Source organism: Sciurus vulgaris (genome assembly GCF_902686455.1).
Source record: "Sciurus vulgaris genome assembly, chromosome: 7".
Classification (NCBI taxonomy): domain Eukaryota; kingdom Metazoa; phylum Chordata; class Mammalia; order Rodentia; family Sciuridae; genus Sciurus; species Sciurus vulgaris.
Window position 1 is genome coordinate 142,859,868 of NC_136467.1, and position 21,674 is coordinate 142,881,541.

A 21,674-nucleotide genomic window follows, 5' to 3' on the forward strand; every position below is an offset into this window, starting at 1 on the left:
GCTTCACTACAGCAAAAATAATCTGGCTTTTGTGAAAATGTCTATTGTTCTTAGAACCTTATTTCCCAAATCACTGTGTAGTCAACTATATTAGTCAACTCTGGATTATTCAGCCACAATTTTTAAAACCTAAGCTAACTTTCTCCTGAAATCCCTTATACCTTGGAAGTTAATGATAGCATAAATAAAGTCTGGGATGTCCAGACTTATGCTGAGCAGTTTAAAATGTACTGAAAATCAGCAGCTCATTAAGAACAATTAAAATGGCATATGATCCTCTATTTGTATGTACTTAAGAAATTACTGACCTTTGCCAATGGATTATCCTATAGTATTATAGGACAAGACGTGAAAGCAGACTGGGAAGGCTGCTTGCCTACAGCAATGGTATGATACACACTCTTCCCTTTAATGCCTAAATACCTAGTATTTCTAAACAAATGTTCATTAAAAATAAGCATATTGGCTTTTCAAACTAATGAATATTCTGGTTTGATAGATATGCAAAAAACCCTACATAAGTTAAAATTACATAAATAAGCAATTCATAGAAAACATGAATAAGCACCTGCTTTAATTTCACTCAGAGAATAGAAACAAGCAAATTTAAATCCTAATAACAATCATAAAACATCACACACCACAGGGGCGATAAGTTACTTAAATGTTAGTGGTGACTGCTCAGCTAGAACATAGAATCTCAGTCTTGCCCAGATCTTCCCACTGTTAATGTTTCTGTTACAATCAGGGGGCAGAAGGTTGCAGGATGAGCTGACAATGACTGAGACGACAAGCTGATGACAGAACTGTTTTAAACAGCTGCTATGGAGGAAGATAGTTACAGAATGTAGATATTCTGCTTCATACAGAATTATGAAATTATAAAAAGTCTGTGTGTAGAGACAGGCACATCCCCACATTATTGAACCATTGGCATACAATTCTTGTAAGTGATCTCGACAAGACAGAGGCAGGGAAATCAGACTGAAAAGAAACCTACCATGTTTGTGGATAAACGCCAGCCCTTGCAATATCTGATACATGATATTTCTGATGACTGACTCAGGGAACAATTTGTTTCTGGAAGAAATGAATACAATAGTCATGAAATTCTGTTCACCTTTGTTGATCTTAAGATACTGGCTAATGGAATAATTTATAGATTCATAGTCATATGTTTAAAGTGTGTTCTGACAGGTCATAAAAACTCAAATCCAACAGTGAATTTCACAAATATTCAAAAGCTAAATTCTTTTTAATTGGTTCTTTTTAGTTATACATGACAGTAGAATTCATTTTGTTAAATTATACAAGAATGGAATATATCTTATTCTAATTATGACCCCGTTCTTGTGGGTGTACACAATAGTGGGATTCACTTAGGTATTTTCATGTATGAACATAGGAAAATTATGTCATTCATTCTACTGTCTTTCTAATTCCTATTCCCCCTCCATTCCATTCATTCCCCTTCGTCTAATCTACTGAATTTTCTTCTTCCCCTCCTCCCTGCCCCTCTCAACACTTTATTGTGGTTTAGTTTCCGCTTATCTGCAGAAACATTCGACCTTCAGTTTTTTTGAAAATTGTATTATTTCACTTAGCATGATAGTCTCCAGATCCATCCATTTACTGGCAAATGTCATAAAGTCATTCTTCTTTATGGCTGAGTAATATTCCATTGTGTATATACACCACAATTTCTTTGTCCATTCATCTGTTGAAGGGTACCTATGTTGGCTCCATAGCTTAGCTTCAATAGTTAAATTCTAAACTGTCCCGAGAGGAGCAAAGTAAATTGGAAAACTGATCACTATCAGATAAGCCAAAGGACTAAGAAATCTGCATTATGTAGGCTTTAAGAATTTTAAGGAGCATGCATTTTTCAGGTTTATATTGCATATTAATAAATGAAGTCCATCAGAAGTACAGTAATAGTTACAAATGGAAATCATTGATATACTTAGTTTTCTAGTTGCCACATTTTAAAAACAGCAAATGAAAGAGATTAATTTTGAAATGTATTTAAAAATGTTTATTTTTATTTACTTTTAACTGACACATAAATACATAAAATATACATATTAATTTATTTCAACATGCAATCAACGTAAACATGATTAATAAATTTCTTTTTTGTACCAAGTTCTCAAAACTTGATGTATTGTATGTTAATACCACAGTTCAACTTGGGTATTTCAAGAATTCAGTAGCTACATGTGACTAATGGCTATGGTATTGACAATGCAACTTTAATTGGTGTTCACATAATGTCCATAGTAAGATTTTAATAAGGCTGCAAAATATGAATCTCTGCCAGGCCACCAATTAAAGTGACCAATAATTAATTTTTGACCCTTAGAAATTCTGTCTATAGGTTTAACCATTAAAATGAGAATTTCCTTGGGGCTGGTAATTATTATACACTCTGCATTCTCATGAATGATTTTATTAGGTCCTTTCTTGAGAGCGGCTCCATTCCTTCCTCCGTTCTTTCTTGCAGTGCTGCAAAAGGCATGGGGCATGCTGGGAAGCACTGTACCACTGAGCTACCTTCCCAGCCCTCTCTAAGATTAGGTGCTTGAGAAGATGCTTGAGAAAACAATGAAGACAACATCCTTACTTTTGCCTAAGGCCAGCATTATTACTGAGTACTATACTACAGGTAGACTTTTTTAAAAAAGTATAAATGGCAGGTATGTTTACATAAAAATATTTACCTTGACTTCTGAGGAATTACTACAGAAGATGGTGGCTATATCACAGCTGGTCCTTCAGTGTAAAGTGCTATCACTCAATAAAAATAATAACTAATTATTTAAATCCACCTTTTGGAGCGATAAATCTATATATCATAAAGTATGGCATATTGAAAGGATCCAAGAAATTCATGAAAGAAAGAGTAGGGAAAATACAGTTTATATAAAATTAAGACATACCTGTCTTTCATTAATTGATAGAGGTTTTCCTTCATATATTCAAATATAAAATAAAGATGGTCATTTTCTCTGATAACTTCTTTCAGTTTAATCACATTGGCATGATTAAGTTTCTTCAGAGACTGCAAAACAACAAAGCATTTAAATTCTTAAAGCAAATTTACAGACGTTGGAAAAATCTCATCAATGCTAGGTATGATAACTACCTTAAATAATTTTTCATTTCATCTAAATTATTTAATTATTTTACTATCTCCATTATCTAAAAAAATCTTAGAACACCTGCTAAAAGCAAGTAGTAAATATTTTAATTAATGAATGTTAAGTGCAAAAATAAACCAAGTTAATAATAGCCACCAAACATTTCAATCCGTCACCTTTTTCTCAGTCTATTTAATAGATCTAACTTTTTTTTTCTGATTTAGCAATGTGAAACTCCATGTAAAAGTTTCCAAAAATTTGGCCCAAATATTACAGAAAAATATAAGTATAAAATTTTTACAGAAAAAATATAAGGAGATGGTATATTATAATTTGAAAAGTTGTCTTTCTTTTGATAATATGTAAAATGCTCTTTTAAAAGTGAGATAACTTTTAAATATGAAGATAGTTATTTTCTTTTCTCCACTAATATCAGAGCAAGAAGAAATGAGAACTGTCTCCAAGAAGGTAAAGGAAAAACAACAATTATCTTTGGAATGCTTCCCACAGAGAACAGAATGCTCTCCTAGCAAATGTCCTCAGACCTGAGACAGAATTCCGGCTTCAAATTGGTTTCATCTCTTAAGATTTTACCTTTACTTCTCTCAAGTTCATACATTCATCCCAAGAATAGAACTTTCTCTTCATCCTGAAATAAATAAAGGAAATGTTTAACATACAGGGTAGAGGAGTCCACAGTACAAATTTGGATGAGCTGATACTTCTCTCTTTTGATTAGATTCTTAAAGGAAATCAGCTCCCTTGGCCTCTGAAGGCTGCTGGTAAAGGCTCTTCCCTATGTCTTGGCTGACATTCTGCTTTAGCATAAAGATGCATCACCATTAATCTTCCTTTCTGGGTAAGTCTTCATCAGTTTAGTTATGCTTTGCTCAAAGGGCCCCTTCCACATTCCTTTCTTTCTGGAACTCAAAAGATGAATGTGAGCCAGGCGCAGTGGCGTACGCCTAGAATCCCGGTGACTGGAGAGATAAGCAGGAGGATCCCAGTTTCGAAGCCAGCCTCAGCAGTTTAGCAAGGCCCTAGGCAACTCACTGACCCCGTCTCAAAATTAAAAATAAAAAGGGCTAGGGATGTGGCTCAGTGGTAAAGCATCGCTGGGGGTTTACTCCCTAGTACCAAAAATAAAAGAGAAAAAATGAGTAAGCAACACTATATTTCAGAGAGGGATGGGGAAGAATCACTGTTGTGGTAGAAAACTGAATCAATGATTTGATCAGACAACTTTTATATCATTACTTTAGCTTTAGAAAAAGTTAAACGGCTTAAGCAGCAAAGATTCAGAGTGACAAGGCTTTAGCAGAAGCCTGCTGGCTTTTTTTAGTACTGGAGGCTGAACCAGGGCCTTTCCTGGATTTTTCCTCCCCTTATCCATCCTAGTGTTGGTTACCATTAGAGATACATACCAAGAGTGCATTTAGAGTAATGAAGTAATTCCACTATGTTTACACAGACAGAAGTTAATTTGTATATGAATAGATTTATAGTCCATTCCATATCAAATAGGAGTTGTGTTCTAAAAAATGTTTCTTCAGGGATAGGAATTACAAAAGCTGTATTTTGAAAACTAAAAACTAAATAGGTCCTACTGCTTTAATTTAGTATTATAATCTCCTACCAAGATGTTCTAGAAGATCCTCCAAAAGCTTAGTGTGACCTTATTAATTAGAATTCTCATAATCCAGAGCCTCTACAGGGGTATAACAGGTGAGGAACCGAGGAAAGAGCTGGCAGCACATCAAGGTTAAGAACACACACGGCATGTGGAGCTGCACAGCCTTGTTGCAAACCCTGGCTCAGCAGCTCACTGACTGATGACCTTGGATGAGCTACCTCAGGGCCCCTCTGTGCCTCAAAGTCCTTGGTCATGGAGTAGAAGCTACTATACAAGAAAGAGCATTGCAAACTGTTCAGTTCAGGACTCGGTAAATAGTAGATATTCTTATTTTTACCAATTATCTATCATGGTCTATAAGACATAAAGGGCATCACTGTTGTTATTCCTAAAATATCCTTAGCAAATCAGTAATTCATTTGTAGTCACTCAAGTACTAGAAATTTTTGAAGAAGATGAAATTGAGTGTTTACCAGCACTCTGAAAGATGCTTTTCAGTGTTATGGATTCATAAAATTTCTTGTTAAAATGTAAAAGATAAATGTAGCATAATGCTGAATTTAAAATAAAAACCAATTCAAAATATAGCTATAAAAGAAAATTCATTTAATAAAATGATCACATTCATCCCAAACTGCACATATTACTGCTATGATTCTTAAAAAATAGTTTTCTAAGATTTAAAAAGTATCCAATTTTTCAGAAACCAGATGAAAATATACTCAATTACTTTGCATAATTCAGTAGTAATTGACACTTTGATTCTACTTGTAAAAGCTGTATTCTCTTCATCCATATTTACTAATATGGTTCTTTCTTTCCAGTAATTACTACTTCTCAGCCATGCTTCCTCCTAAGTTGACATATGTATCAATTACAAATACAGACGTTTCCTTGCACAATAATTATCCCAAAGACAATCCAGCTTCTTAGTATAGCTAAAGGCATTTCCTTTTAGGTCTCTGCCGTCTTCCCTTATCTGTGCAATCGCCTGACTTCTATGTACCAGAAGAATGAACCAGTCAGAGATGGAAATAGACTTTAGACAAGTAAACACAAAACAGAAGTAGAAATTAGTTATAGGGGCCATGAGATAGAACAGCAAAGGGATCTTTTAGATTTAATGGTCAGGCCATTTTGATAAGACAGTATGTCAGCTGAGACTGTGAAGATAGAAGGTACTTGCATATGAAGACAAAAAATAAGTTTCAGGCAGATAGAAACAGCTAGGAAGAGCTGGCTGATTGGAGGAAGTAAAAGTCTGGTCCAGACCAACTGTTATTTCTTTAATGCCTTGAGCTAATTTTCATGGCTACCCCAACAACTTGTGATAGGAAAATGATAACGCTGTTCTCCCAGGTCACCCTTCCTGCTCTGCTTCTGCACAGCACTCGCCACCTTCTGACACACTCTATCATATAGTTACTAGGGTTAGTCCTCTTCCCTTTTCCCAAATATAAGTTCTGTGGGGACACTCTCAGATGCCTATATCTGGTTGTGGCCCATGGCAGGTGCTTAATAAATATTTGCTAAATGACTGGATGAATTTTGATACCCACAGGTGGCTCAGTGAGGACAGGCTCCCACACATGGTAAAATCTCAGAAATGGAATTGCCTCTCATGTCCTTCAGGGCAGAGAGCTTAATAATCTCAAGGAGGTGAGGGAATCTTCCTACCATGCCTGGTGTGAACGTATGTTATAGCTTTTTGAAATGTGAAGTGTATTTCTGAGTTTTTTCTTGCTGTTGTTGTTGATGTTTAAGGACAGGGTCTCTCAGTTGCCCATACTGGCCTCAAACTCTGCTGCTCAAGAGATACTCTTGCTTCAGCCTCCTGAGTAGCTGTGCTACTGTGTCCTGGCTATTACAGCTTTTTTTTGCTTTTTTAATGGCAGCACATAAGCAGTGCCATAAATTAAAATTCCCCAAAGGGCATTTTCAAAAAAGAATCTTTTATTTTTTTCTTTATACTCACTCACCCTTAACACATTCTGGTTAGTTCCGCCTGCATCTCTAAACTGCTGAAAAGCTTTCTTATGGAACTAAGGACAGTCGCTTAAGGGATAACTTCTGGAGAGTGAGTCCTTAGGCCACTTTGTCCCGTGTGAGCTCTGAGAGTACACGCACACACACAGCCCGCTATACACGGAGGCTGCGTGGTGCCTGCTGTCGCAGATGTTGTTCATGCAGCATGCTGTTGTATGTGTGTTCCGTGGTGCGTATCTGTGGTTGTCCATGTGGTCTGTCATTGACCAAATGTCATGGGGCATGTAACTGTGCAGTCTTTCTTTCCCATGCTCATACTGTACCACCGGTTGGTCATCTGCCATCACCACGTGCACCCCGCTTCTCCTGGCCACCTTCATGCTAACCCTCAGCTTCCACTCCCCCTGCAGCCTCATTAACTGAGCTGGTCCCATTCTAACAGCTCCCTTCCCCCATACCCACCTCCTCGTCCTTCTGTAAAAGCTTTTGAGAATGAAAAATACCTCCTCCCATATGATCGACTTCTTCCCCAGGGGACATGCTTACTGTCCACTCTGAAGACCAAGGATCAGCAGCTCTTCTTCATCTGCACATTCAGCATGTACTTAGCGTAGAATTTATTTTATTTTGGGGGTGGATATGGATAGATTTAAAGTGTGTCAGAATTTTTATGGCCTAAATTAGGAGTGCTGAAATTTTTATGCCATCGAGCATGAGACGATGGACCTGACTGGATATTATGGGATTGTGAGTGGTTTGGTAGAAATAGGGACGCTTCGAGAGTGGAAATTAAGGGGTGTGACACCTGTCACTTTCAGGCAAAGTTTATTCCTCTGCATGGGCCTGAGGAAATGGCAGGGTCCTCTTGAATGATTCTCTTAAGCAACACAAGGGGAGCGGTGTCCCGAGTCTCTCGTCCAGAACCTGGAGGAGAGATGGCTGCAATCCATGGCCACACGGACAGTCTACCAGCAGCCTGGCTTCACAGTGTCCCGACTCCAAAATGTTCCCTCTGTCTCCTGGGATAGTCACTCAGGCACATTCAGTCATCACAAGGGACAGCTGCTTGCCCAGCTAAAATGTCAGACTCTGGCGTAACCCCTGCCCTGTCACCATCATGAGCCCACAGTGGGTTCTGCGCTCCCCCTCTTCAATCTCTGCTATTCCCGCAACTGCCTACTGGGCTCTGCTTGCCTCCTCATCCAGCGGGGACCCGGAGATCAGCCTTCCTTCACTGTCCTCTCAAGGCCACCTGGACTCTGAGCACCTCCCCCTCCCAGCTTTCCACCACTCTTGCTGGTTGTCCTCTGGTCTCTGCTTTCCCTATAGACGGAGAAGGTGGGAGAAAAGTCACGGACATGCTCGCAGAGTTCCTCTTTCGTATCTGTCCCATGTGGGCTCAGGTGGACTCTGACTGATCCTTGGCAATCCCTTTGGGACTTCGGTTACCTGGTTACACCTTCTTCACAACTGTTCAAAGCCTAGTGCCACCATGATCATACATGCCGTTCTTTGTTCTACTGCAGCCTGGCTTATCTTCACAGTTTCACTGGACTGACATTCACTGTCGCCAGTTGTGTCATAGTCCCCAAACCCAAGGAACATGAAGGCAGATAATACTATTTGGATACCAAAAGGCCATTTCTAGCATTGTTCTTTTGCCTTCTACTATACAGGCTAGAAGAGTAAATACTGTTCAGCCTTCTTTGGAAGTGGGGAGACCAAGACCCAATTCTAGTCAGTAACACGAGAGGGAAGTCCTCAGGGCTCTGAGAAAGAAATACTACTTTCTGTTAAAGGATAGAGAAGAGTTTACTATATTATTCTTTCTTCTTCCCATCTTGAACATAGATGCAATGATTGGAGGTGAAGTAGTGATAACGTGGTCATTAGGTGACTGACTTGAGGACAGAAGTGTTAAGGGCTCAATATGAAGGAGATAGAAAAGATCTGTACTTTGGGGGTACCCTGTTGGATCATTAAAAGAGCTCTGGAACCAAAACTTCAGATCTCTTGATATGTCAGAAAAACAAATCACTTATTTAAGTCATCATTTTTTACTAGCTAATAGCTTGTGTATTTGTTACTTGCAGCAAGATGCATTCCTAAACAATACAGACGCATTTCAGTAACTACTTATTACTTCTCTTCTAGTTGAATACTACTCCTTTTTAAAATCTTTCCCCTGGGATTAGTTATTTTCTACTCTCTCCTGGCTTCCCCCTATTTCTCTCTGTGTTCTTTATAAGATTCTATTCCAGAGTCCACCCTTTATATGCTGGGGTTTCTCAGTCATCTGTATGAGGACTTCCTTGCATCTCCCCCTACAGAGATTCAATCACCATCCACAGACTAATTCAGGTCAAGTAGCCCTTATGTGACAGGCTTGGGAGAAGAAGAATTTCAAATTTTGGATTTTGGAATATTTGTGTATGTATAATGAGATATCTTGAGGATGACACCCATGTAAAAATATGAAATTCATTTATGTTTCATATACATTTCATACACATAGACTGCAGGTAACCTTATAAAACCTTTTAAGCACGCCTGCATTTTAACTATGATTTCATGTGACTACACACACACACACACACACACACACACACATACACACACACACACACACACGAGGTCACTGTGGAACTTTCCACAGTGTCCTATTTGGTGCTCAAAAAATTTCATATATGGGATCATTTGAATTTCAAATGTTTGGATTAGGAATGTTCAATTGATAATTCCAAATTACCAGGCTGGACCTTTGAGCTTTTAAATGCAAATATAAAATTTGCTTTGCAAATATGGTTGCCTGTGGTCATTTTAATAGTCTCTTCCCTCCGGGACTTCAAGTCTCTTCCCTCCGGGACTTCATACACACTATTCTTACTGGCTGGATCACTCTTTCTCCTCTTTGTGTGTGTGTACGTGCATGAGCACACGCTGGGGATTAAACCCAGGGTCTTGTGCATGCTAGGTGAGTGCTCTACCACTAGGCTAAATCACCACACATAGCCATACTACTCCTGTTTTTTTATAATTGTTTTCTCATTCTCGAGGTCTCACGTTCTATGGGAAATCTTTTATATTACTTTTCTGGCATCCCTTCTGTGTGCTCCCATAGGACCCAACATCCCCTGTCACAGGACTTAGCATACTTTATGTTGTAATTTGTCGACTTCTTCAATGCACAGTAACTTGTCTCGCTTGTCCTCATTTTGTCCTGAGCACCAAATAAAATAAGAGCACCAAAGCATTCCTAAATTACATATCAAGGCTTCTTCTTAGCCCTCAATCTATTTAACTTCTTACAGTATTGGACCCCTCATTGCTCTCAAGTCTTTACCTAAGTCTATGCAAGTGAGACAAGTTTCCCATTTTATGAAACTGAAGGATAAAACAAACACCACCTTTTTACCATACAATGAACATTTTACCACAGAGAAGTGAACAATGGTAACCTTCCATGACACCACAAGAGTAAATCTCTTTCCTTTTTCCTGCCTTCTTCACCGGAAGCCAGAGTGCTTCAGGAATTTTGTGTGTATCTTCCAGGCCTTTAAAAATATTTTTATAAACAAATCTATGTATTCTGTGTGGGAATTCACACAAGCATCTTAATCTACAAAGGAGGACAATTTCACCTCATTTCTCTAACGCATCCAAATGCTGCAGTCAGGAGCACCATGCAAGCTTGATCCACACAGGATCATGGGTAATCTGGGCTCAAGGCCAACTTTCCTGACCCTACTTCTGCTGAATCATACAGCTTTTCACAGGTTAGGAAAGTTTCTTTTTAAGCCTGTTTGCTAAGAATTTTTTCTTTGAATCATGTATAGGTTCTGAATTTTATTAAGTCCCTCCAATATGTCTTTCATTTATATAATTGTACATTGCATATTTGCTTATTAATAATAGCAATCTGAAAATACACTTTCCTTATTCATGTAATGTTTTGAATAATGATATCTTAAAATATTTGTTAAGCACTCAAATATTAGATCATCATACTTTTGTGGACATGGTTATCGGTCTCATCCTGGTGGACGCCAACTGGCAAGTCCTGACAGACCCATGTGAAGAAGAATGGAGGCCACTTGCCATCTGCCAGTACAAACTTACCACCCATGTGGGTGAGTGTTATGGGTCAAACTGTGTTCCTCAAACATTCCTCTGTTGAAAATCGAATCCCCAGAAACTCAGTGCTAACTGTATTTGAAGATAAGGTCTTTATAGAGGAAATCAAGTTAAAAAGAAATCATTAGGTTGGATCCTAATCCACTATAATTCCTGCCCTTGTAAGAAGGGGAAACCTGGACACAGAGATAGGGATAGGGAGATGAGGATGCGAAGGAACATAGAAATAAGATGCCACTGTGAGTAGGGAGAGTGGCCTGGAATGGATCCTTCCCTCATGGCCTTCAGAAGGAACCACCCCTGCCAACACTTTGACTTCAGACTTTTAGACTCCAGAATGGTAAGAAAATTAATCTTCTTCAGAGGCTGGGGATATAGCTCAGTTGGTAGAGTGCTTGCCTTGCAAGCATAAGGCCCTGGGTTCGATTCCCAGCACCACGGGGAAAAAAAAAAAAAAAAAAAAAACAAGAAAATTAATCTTCTGTTTAAGGCCAAGTCATCTGATATTTTGTAACAGTAGCCCATTATGGAATGAATTGTGTGCCCCCAACCAAAATTCACATGTTGAAGTCCTAACCCCTAATCCCTCAGAGTGTGACTATGTGTGGAGACAGGGTCTTTAAAGAGGTAATTAAAATTTAATGAGATTCTTAGGAAGGGCCCTAACCTGATACGACTGATGGCTTTATGAAAAGAGGAGGTTATGACTTAGAGCCTTTGAAGATACAGAGAAGATGGTCCTCTGCAAGTCAAGGAGAGATCTTAAAGAATCCAATCCTGCCAGCACCTTGATCTCAGATTTCCAGCCTCTACAACTGTGAAGAAATAATTGGAAATAAATTTCTGTTGTTTGGTGAGGCATGGTGGTGCCCACCTATAATCCTAATTAACGGGAGTCAAACCGAGGCAAAAGGACTGCAAGTTTGAAGCCAGCCTGGGCAACTCAAGAAGAGAAAATTTAAAATAGAGTCGAGGGTATAGCTCAGTGGTAGAAGTCCTGGGTTCATTCCCTAATACTGAAGACACTCAATCTGGAAGTGCAGCCCTAGCAAACTAATACAGTGAGCCACACTGAGAGTTGATCATCCAGCTTTAGTCAAGCCTTCTGACGAATGCAACCTTGCTCAATATCCCAGAGCCAATTCATGAGAGACCACAGCCAGAACTACCCAGTTAAGTCACTTCTAGAGTTCTGACCCATAGAAACTGTGGAAATTAATAAATATCTGTTCTTATTTTAAATCACTAAGTTTTAGGGTATTTTGTTATACACCAACAGACTAAATACAACAGACTAAAAAGAAACAAATAACAATAATTAATGTTATTTAATTGGTGTGCTCAGGAAAATATCATATGCTATTCTGAAGTCAATTTGACATTAAAATACCACCTTACTTTGAAGCCTATTGTTTGAAACATTATAATAAGCTCTATTCTGTATTCAACTTAACTTTTTTTTATTATGGTGCTGGGGATTAAACCCAGGGCCTTGCCTATACGAGTTAAGTGCCCTACCAATTAGCCACACCATCAGTCCTCAACTTTAAATCTAAAAACCATTCATTACTTTTAGTGTGAGTCCAAATGTTTTAGTCACAAAGAGCAGAGCCCTTCATGTTTTCCATTATCGGTACATCTGGAAAAAGCAGAAAATGAAATAATGTATACTAGGACCAGCAGAATATTCCTTCTTGGTAATTTTCTTTCTCCCAGAATAGCCTCGCTCAGGAGTCAAAGGAGCACGGGATCCGAACTAGACCGCGCTCGGTGCTCCTTCCCATCCTCAGTCAAGCCAAGGAAAACGAGACCAGAGTTGCGCACGTACCTTTTGATGGCCACCAGCTCCCCAGACTCGTTACTCTTGCCCATGAGCACACTCCCGTAGGTGCCGTCCCCCAGCTGCCTCATGGTCGTGTATCGGTTCATCTTGGAAAAACAAGAGCAGCCGAAGTTGTGGACTGAAATGACTTCCTTGTTGACTATAAATTTAAACACTTCTTTATTTTTATTCGCTTTTGCTCTCACTCTGCTGTTGTTACACTGGTGACAGGTTTGTCATCCTTACATACAGGCTCTTCCTCAGGATTACGTAGGTTCATGAGATAGAGCAATAAGGAATCTGGCAAAGAAACACGGCTTCCATTCTTATGAACACCCTATAAAAAAACAAGAGGAAAATGAGTTTTCACTAAAGTGTTTCTGCAAAACATTTACTGGCAACCTAGAGCACAGAGAGAAATCAATAATATCAGTACCATCTGTCAACAAGTCATCTGTGCTACAGGTAAGGAAGATCACATAGACTGACAACATCCGTTTGTTGAATGCTTCAGTTTCATTGTACTGGGCTAATTATCTTATGATTTCACAATATTAGTTAATGATTTGTACGATTCCTTTTTTTTTATTGGATTTAACCTAAATTATTCCCCAACTAAGACCTTAGAAAATCTGGCATCTAAACAATATCCATTCTTTGAATTAATTTTTGCATCATTTTTAATTTAGCATAATAAATTTAAAATTATACCCTTTGCAAAAATATTCCCAGATGATCAGCTACCCCAATTAGGTAAACACAAAGCAAACTTGTTTAATATGAAGCAAATAAAATTATTAAAGAACTTCATATTCCATTTAAGTAAAATGCTACTTTTAAATTAAACCAAGAAAAATTTATGTACTAATCAGGAATTAGTGTCACACTTGATTCATATAAAGAAATGAGGAATGGAAAACTCTGAAGACTGAAGTTTGAATCTCAGTCCAGCTTCCAAATCTCTGCATCACAGGCAAAACTTTCAATTTACTTAACTACACAGCAAGGTCATTTCAACACCAAAAGATCTCATGAAACTATAAATATGTATCTTCTAAACGCTTTGAGCCACCCCTACCCCAAACTCACAAGTAGTTCTGCAACTATTACATCAAGACACCGATAGACACAGACGTAGACACAGGCACAGACACACATACACACACAGAGTAACTGAAAAAAAGAGCAAAAGTGCCAACTAAAACAAAAGCTTAGTAAAATTGCTACTTTCTTTTTTTCTTTTTAACCGTTACTTCATTATTGTAATGACACTTTGCCCCAGTGACGCACATGCAAGAGGCACTTAGATGTCAAGGGCCAGGTAAAAATGATTTGCTTATGTTGTTGTTTGTGAGCCAAGATCAACAAGGAGAGCATGGGATATACCATTTTGTTTTTCTCTTTTTAATCGTTTTCTCCTAATTTAGACCTCTAACTTTAAAAACCCTTTTATCATTTTAGTACCCTGCACACACACACACACACACACCTTTTTCTCTGAAGCTTTTAAGGTTAACTTACATGCATTGTGGTCCTCTGCCCTACTGAAGATGAATACAGTACTTAAATGAATCATTCCTAGTCCAGTTTTCCCAGTTGATTCAATGATGCCCTTTATAGCACTCACCCCATCCAGCACAGGATCCAGTCTATGACCAGTTACTACATTTTGTTATCATCTGGCTGTAAAGTTGTGTGGGGGGATTAGTTTTATAATTGCACAATTTATTTGCCTCCAAGTTGGTAAATTTTGTGTGTACATTGATTGATTGTTGGGTGGCTATAAAGTTTTATAGTACATGACCAATTACAAATTTGAAGTAGCACTTAAAGCAGTACCAATTTTATGTGCATGGAAATTGTATTTCATTTTTCATTATAACTTGAATGACAGAAATTTACTTTTAAATATTGAGTTTTGAAAGCAAATAAATATGGAAAGAACTGCTTTATATCATCTTTTTGGATTTCAAAAACAAATTTATTATTCAAATAACAAGGGACAGGGTCTAGATTCAACCCAGGTATTCTTAAGATGTAGGTTCCTTAAGATGGATCTGGAAAGTGAATTTTCAAGCAGTCTTTGGAAAGTGCTTTCAACAAATTTAAAGCTTTCCACTTCCTAGCTTATTTTCCAGTTTGTATCCTACCAACAAGAATGGTCATTATATGACTGAGCAGGAAAGAATACGATATAGGTTGAATAACCCTTATCAGAAATGGAAGATTTCAGACCAGAAGAGTTTGGAATTTTGAATGTTTGGGGATTTGGGATATTTGCATCTTCATAAGGAAAAATCTTGGGAATGAGACCTAAGTCTAAACAAAAATTCACTCATGTTTCCTACACAGAGCCTGAAGGTAATTTTGTGCCATTTTAGTGTGCTTGGGTCTTGATTATGACTTGTAACAAGTGGTCAGGTGCAGAATTTTCAACTTGTGTTGTCAATACTCAAAATGTGCTTCAGATTTTGGAGCATTCTGAATTTGGGGGTTTTAGATTAGCAATGCTCAACCTGTATTTATGAAGCAGTTAGAGTGGTACTGATATACATAATCCAGTAAAGGCTCATGAACACTGTGTGAAAAACTCTTGGGGCTGATATGCTTTGGAATCCACAAGTTTCCATATTTTAGAAGAGTAATATGGTACATACACCATTGTTGTTATATTCTCAAGCAGGATCTTAATATACCTGCAAAAACTACATGAAAAGTATACTAAATAAAATAGGTAAAGACTATAAATGGCCTTGTGCCATTTAGTCCTGTTTTGTTGCAAATGAATTTACATAATATTATTTTAAAAATTTTAATTTTCAGAGTTTTATGGATTTTAAAACTACAGATAAGGAATTGTGGATCTGTACATGTCAGAAAGCACAGGTACCTTTAAGGTTTTACAAGGTTCTGATTTCATTACCTTCTTAAACAAACAAAGCACACACCTAGTATCTACCTCACTGCAATAACTAATCAGTTAGTTGTTTGATTTTAGTTCTTCATTTTAAGGAACTATTTTTTAATACATTCCTATTATTCCTGTTGGCTTTTAGAAATCTCTCATTCTTTTTTTTTTATTTTTAATGATTTTGCTTTGTTAAAAATTACTTGTTGCCAGGTGCAGTGGCCCATGCCTATAATTCTAGCAGCTCAGGAGGCTAAGGCAAGAGGATTGGGAGTTCAAAGCCAGCCTCAGTAACTTAGTGAAGCCCTCAGAAATTCAGTGAGGCCCTGTCTCTAAACAAAGTACAAAAGAGGGCTGGGGATGTGGCTCAGTGGTTAAGCGCCTAGGTTCAATTCTTGGTACCAAAAAAAATAAAAATGAAAAATTACTTGTATTCTTTATTGAATTGTAAACTTTATGCTCTTTGTTCATTTTCTTTTAATTATAATTATTAGTGCATATTAATTGTGGCATTTTCATACATGCATATAACGTACTTTGATCCTACTGAAATCTCTTGTTCTAATACTTTGTGATTAGTTGCACATGGTTATTATCAAAATATATACACCATTAAAATAAATCACTGATTTTACAATGCCTTTTATATTTTGATACTTCAGTCAAAGATCATTTTTTTTCCCCTCACTATAGCACTTTTATTTCCACAAAGTAAAATTAGAGCAATTGCTTCTCTCATGTATGTGGGAATTTAGGTCCAATTAGGTCCAATGAGATATCGTAGTTGTCAAAGTACCTAAAGTTTTCAAATGTAGGCTTGCTGGAGAAAGAAACATACACTTGTGCAGAGACGTAAAACAACACTGTTTTTTCCTGTTTCCAGAAATGTATTTGTTCACAGGAAACTCTGGAAGAATTCTGCGGGGCCTTTAAATAATAATTTGTGTAAATTTAATATATATCCCATTTCACATAGAAAATAATCTCTTCAAAGGCATGTGGAAAATAACTTAGGCTATGCTAACGCTGTAGCCAGAATCTTGGAAAAACAAAACAATGAAAACAAAACCACAACAGTAGTTTACATTCCTATGTAAGGGTCTCTTCATTTTTCTTAACTTAACCCTGAACTAAATCTCATAGCGAATACCAGCAAATGGTTTGCTGTTTGCCTGAAAAAATAGTTTTTGTAAGTGGTATTTATGTCATACATAGACACTGAGTCAAAACATTAAGTTGAATATGGAAAAGGTTTTCTCTATACATGATTCCAAACTACAACCCATACTTGTTTTTCTTAATTTTCCCTTTGTATAAAAAACATTCTTTTGGGATATTTATTTTGTTTTGTACTATGTGGCTGTGATTTAACAAAACATGAACTAAAACTTACTTCTTACTATTTGTGAGTTTATTAAATCAGTAGTTTGCAACTTATCACAAGCACATTAGAGTGCTAACCACTCTTGTCTAGCTACCCTGGCTAAGGTGACATACACCTGTCCCTTTTGTGAAAATGTGTTCTCTCTAGGTTTACGGATCCTTTCTGGTTATGAAGCAATATATAGACTATATATGATATTCCTCATGTCAGTAAGATGGTAAAATAAAAACATGGAAGGATAAATGACCTGTTGTCATCAATCAGAAAATCAGTGATAGAGTCAGCCTAATATTTGCATTAGACTTGATGCTCTTGTTTTTAGTGTGGTCACCAATTTGTAAACAACCTGTTCTTATGCAGTTATGATCACTGAAGCAGCGGAAGGAACCATACCATCCATGATCTAAAACCATGCAGCGTAGGATTCCTAACCCGGCTCCTCACCCTGAACCACCACCGTACTAGTGGGCAAGTGCAGGTGGTATGACTCCCTACCCTGAAGCCTGGGGCTGGACCTGCGTCATCCAGATACCTGGGAAGACTGAAAAATCACAGGAACAGTGGAGGGAAGTATGAGACACTAGAACTTGGAAGTTTAAGGGGAGAAGGAGTCATGTGGAGCTCCCCTCATAAAAGTAATTCAGAAATGAAGTTAAAAAATAGCATCACCTCTTCTTTTAACCAAATTATTTTCATGGTAATGCCTACCCAAGTATTGAGGTCATGAAAGGTAGAAAGTAATCAGGCAATTCTGAGATAGGACATGCTTCTTGAAAACGGAATAGAAGAGGACGCTGCCGCCAGAAGCATGGTTAGGGTGGTCGCCAAGGCAGACGGGGGTTGTTATCCAGGAAGTGGAAAGACGTTCAGAGAGAAGAGGGTCACGAGAAACAATCAGCAAAGTTTACTTTGCATTTGTCCAATAACCTGAAGAAAAGGAATTAATCATCTCTCTCTTGTCCACTATTGAGAGCATCAATCACCACCACTAATACCTTAAGGTGGGAGGGTGACCCTAAATCCGCACCAGTACCATCAGCAGAACAGATCACTGAGTCACTGATGACTTTCTGCACTGGCCTGGAAGCCCCACCTTTCTGGGAGGGGCTGTTATAGAAACTTCATCCTAGGCTCACTAACCAACTTGCAGACAAATGCTAGAAACACAAATGTTATTTCAATCGAGGATAGCCATAGGATAGGGAATACTCAGAGTCAGGGAAGAATAAATAAGGGACTCAGCCATTTCCCAGCTGCTTTCTTTTGAGGGGTGAGTGGTGAACATGGTATAACATGGATTTTTATTATTTATTTATTTGTTTATTTGTTCTTGCAGTGCTGGGGATTGAAACCAGGGTCTTCAGCATGCTAGACAAGCACACTACCACTAAATCACATCCCTAGCCCTGTGACATAATTTTTTAAAAGGTTCAATTTGTAGCTCTGGGAGAATCTAACCTTTAAAAACAAATTTACATACTGTGTTCCCACACATAAACTCTAGAAAGGCATCTTTTGAGCCATATTAACTACAAAATAAATAGCTCTTCAGGGTGAGAAGCGGATTACTTCAGCTGTCCTTTCTATCCCCTGAAAATATAGGGACAATGGCCTCGTGTTAAGAGGCATGGACAAAGCCAAGCACAGTGCTGCATGTCTGTAATCCCAGCTACTCGGAAGGCTGAGGTGGGAGGATTACAATCAGAGGTCAGCCTGGGCAATTTAGTGAGAGCCCCATCTCAAAATACACCCGCAGGAAGGTGGGGCGTGAAATGAAGGCAGTTAAATAAAATATTTCCATGTACTTACTCACTGATAGCAGATGTACAAGTGCTTTTATCAGTGTAGTACAGCCAAGGTCCTAAGCTCATTACTAGTCAAAACTAGTATATATAACTCAAAACAGACTGCTTATTGTTCTCCAGCTCACACTTGATACTGCTCTACAAGTTACATCTATTCTTCTTTATTGACCAATGGAAAACTAATTCTGCAAAATAAGGATGTATTAACATGGTTTCTTATGTACTTGAATATGTGAAATATATATGAAAATAAAACCTCAGAACCCAAGAAAATGTAAGACAACTACAGTCCTCAATTAAGTTAATAATTGTTAGCAAATCAGAATTTTCTATAATAGAGCTACAATACTTATTGCCTTTTCTAAGTTAAACAACTCTTGTGATTTTTTAAAAAAAGACACTTTAGAGTCTCAAATGATAGATTTTCACTAATAGAGACCCTTACAATTTACCTCTCATTCTAGTGTTTTTATTTTTATCTAAGTGTACCATTACTGCTTAAGTGCACAATTACTGTAAACTTGAGCTTTATTCTCAACAGCTTTGTCCAGCTAATAAGGGATTAGATAAGATTAAAGAAGATCAGCACAGAGGGCAAATGAAGGTTAAAACCTGTGTCTGCCAATCACAAAATAGACAAGGGTTGGATGTGTTCAACTTGTCATGGTAGAGCATATTATCTTGGTATTACTCCAAGACTGCCATTAACAGTTGTAAAATAGACCTGAAATTAGCATTTTAAGAATTACCAACTTGGTTAACAAGCAAAACAAAAAAGATGTCAAATTAACCAAGTTATAAATTTAAGAGATTCGAAGAAGGGTTATTATAATGGGAAATAAAGATTCTGTCCTAAAAGGTAAAAGCACAGTGCTCTGTGTGAACATTTACAAATTATTTAAAAACTAAAAGAAACAAACTCACACCAAGCAAGAGACCAAACATCCTGCCCAAAGCCAGCTCTGTGTGCCCCTGGTGAAGTTGGTCTCCTTCAGGTGAAGCTTTCTCCCTCCCCTACTGCGATTTTGACTCAAAGGGTTGGGTCTTTTTCTGGTCAAAATTAGTCTCATAGCTTCCAGTTCCCTCTATGAGAATTCAGTTATCATTAGAATAAATGTTCATTTAAAAGATTAAACACAATTACATAAATCATTTTTGTAGTGTTGTAATTATAACCACTAAAACACTGATTTTTTTTTTTTTTTTTTCCCTCCTGACCCTCGACTCTTGCCTGCCCCTAAATTAAAATGTCTAATTCGCAGTCAAGGGACAGTTTTGGTCACACACACTCTGATCCTTCTCCGCCAACCAGAGCCCTTAAAGGCTCCTGAGGCCGGTGTCACACGGGTTTGCGGGGAGGGCGTGGGCCGCCGCGGGTGGGGACTCCCCTGGCACCGGGCACCTGCTCCAGGACCCTCCCCGCGGAGGGCTTGGAGGGACGCCCCCAGGGTCACCCGGTGCCGGGGTTCCGCTTTTACCAGCACGTCATTTAGGATGCGAGGGCCGGATTTGGACCCAGTCTTTCTTCTCCCTCCGTTTTACTTTTGTAACAGATCTGAACTCACTTTCGCTTCCTGCCCGAGGCGCAGTCCCGCTCCTCACTCCTAACACTAGTGTCCCCTCCATTCCCGGGCTGCAGGGCAGAGGAGGAGAGCGGAGAAATGGGGTTCTGGAGAAGTTCGGGGTCGGGGGTCTCTTACACTGACGGACGTCCCACCGTCATGCTCCACCCCGAACCGCCCCCCACAGTGCAGACGGCGGAAAGGTGGTCGAGGGGCCTGGGAAGCAGCGACTGCAATCGGCGCCGGCGGACCCTCCGGGCCCGCTCCGCCCACCCCAGACCCTCCTCCCGCGGGTCCTGCCCCTACCGGCGTCCAGGTGCGGTCTCTCGGCAGAGATTGGCCCCGATAGGACTGGGCGCCGAGGGGGCATGCCGGGCCGGCCGCGCCGGACGAGCTTGGGCTGGGTCGGGTAGGGGGTGGTGGCCCCACAGCCCGCTCGGGATTACCCGCCCGCGCCGGCCGCTTACCTCTTTCGCTCCCTTGTGAAGCTCTGGCGTCCTGTGTGTTTCATCTCCTAGGAAACGGCTGGGGCACGCCAGCTCGCGGACCGCCCGCCGCTTACACCCCGCCCACAGGGGGCGTGTCCCACCAGGGCGAGCACCACCCTATCAGAGAAAGCTCCGCCCCCACGAGGGGTGGGGCCCAGAGAACAGCTGGACCATCCCTAGAGCTAATGTGCTTGTCTGTTTAGACTCAGGGTTTGGAAGTCTACCTTCTCAGCCAGTTCTGTACTAGAGTTTGGTTTTGATATTGCTCCGATTCATTTTAAAAAGTATTTATTTTTTAAAAATCTGGTTCCCAGACTGGGCAGGGAAAGAGAAGGGCATATGTGTGCCTCCTACTTGTACTTTATTAGTTTACTTTCTGGGGAAATCTGCTGTTGGATTATAGTTCCTTATATTGGTCAATTCCTCAAGTATAGAGTTTACACTGGCTTGCATTCTAAGTTCGTCTTCATTTCTGCATTCAGAGAACCCATTCAGTACCAATCACAGCGTTAGCAACAATTCCAGGGTAAATGGATGATTGTGTGAATAAATAAACAAATTATAACTAGTCCAGAGAAGTGAGAGGAAGGCACACTTGTATTGCTGCAAAAAAAAATATTCATGTGGGCTGTCAAGAAAGAACCCATGAGTCAGAAGCATGGGAGACCACGGTGTATTCATTTAGTGATTTTTAAAATTAGGTATCAGACTTGGATTTGGCACTGAGAATAGTGTCAAGGTAGAGAAGACAGACACACTTGGCCCTCTCACATCATAGAATGAAGTAGGCAGGCAAAATAAAAGCATAGGTT

At 39.0% G+C, this 21,674-nt stretch overlaps 1 protein-coding gene across 3 annotated transcripts in view; it reads right to left on the reverse strand.

Annotated features, from left to right (window-relative positions):
* The window catches only part of MAK (male germ cell associated kinase), a 58,592-nt gene extending 37,692 nt beyond the window's left edge, over positions 1 to 20,900 (reverse strand). For 2 of the 3 annotated variants that reach the window (XM_079148961.1, XM_079148963.1), the window contains exons 1-5: positions 20,681 to 20,859; positions 12,722 to 13,052; positions 3,735 to 3,789; positions 2,940 to 3,061; positions 1,001 to 1,080 (exon numbers count right to left, since the gene is read on the reverse strand). In XM_079148961.1, the coding sequence (XP_079005087.1) occupies positions 1,001 to 1,080; positions 2,940 to 3,061; positions 3,735 to 3,789; positions 12,722 to 12,822 (358 nt within the window). In that variant the 5' untranslated portion in view covers positions 12,823 to 13,052; positions 20,681 to 20,859. Of the gene's footprint in view, positions 1 to 1,000; positions 1,081 to 2,939; positions 3,062 to 3,734; positions 3,790 to 12,721; positions 13,053 to 20,680 lie in introns of all 3 variants that reach the window. The other variant, XM_079148962.1, reaches the window with a different exon arrangement.
* Positions 20,901 to 21,674: the final 774 nt, after the last annotated feature.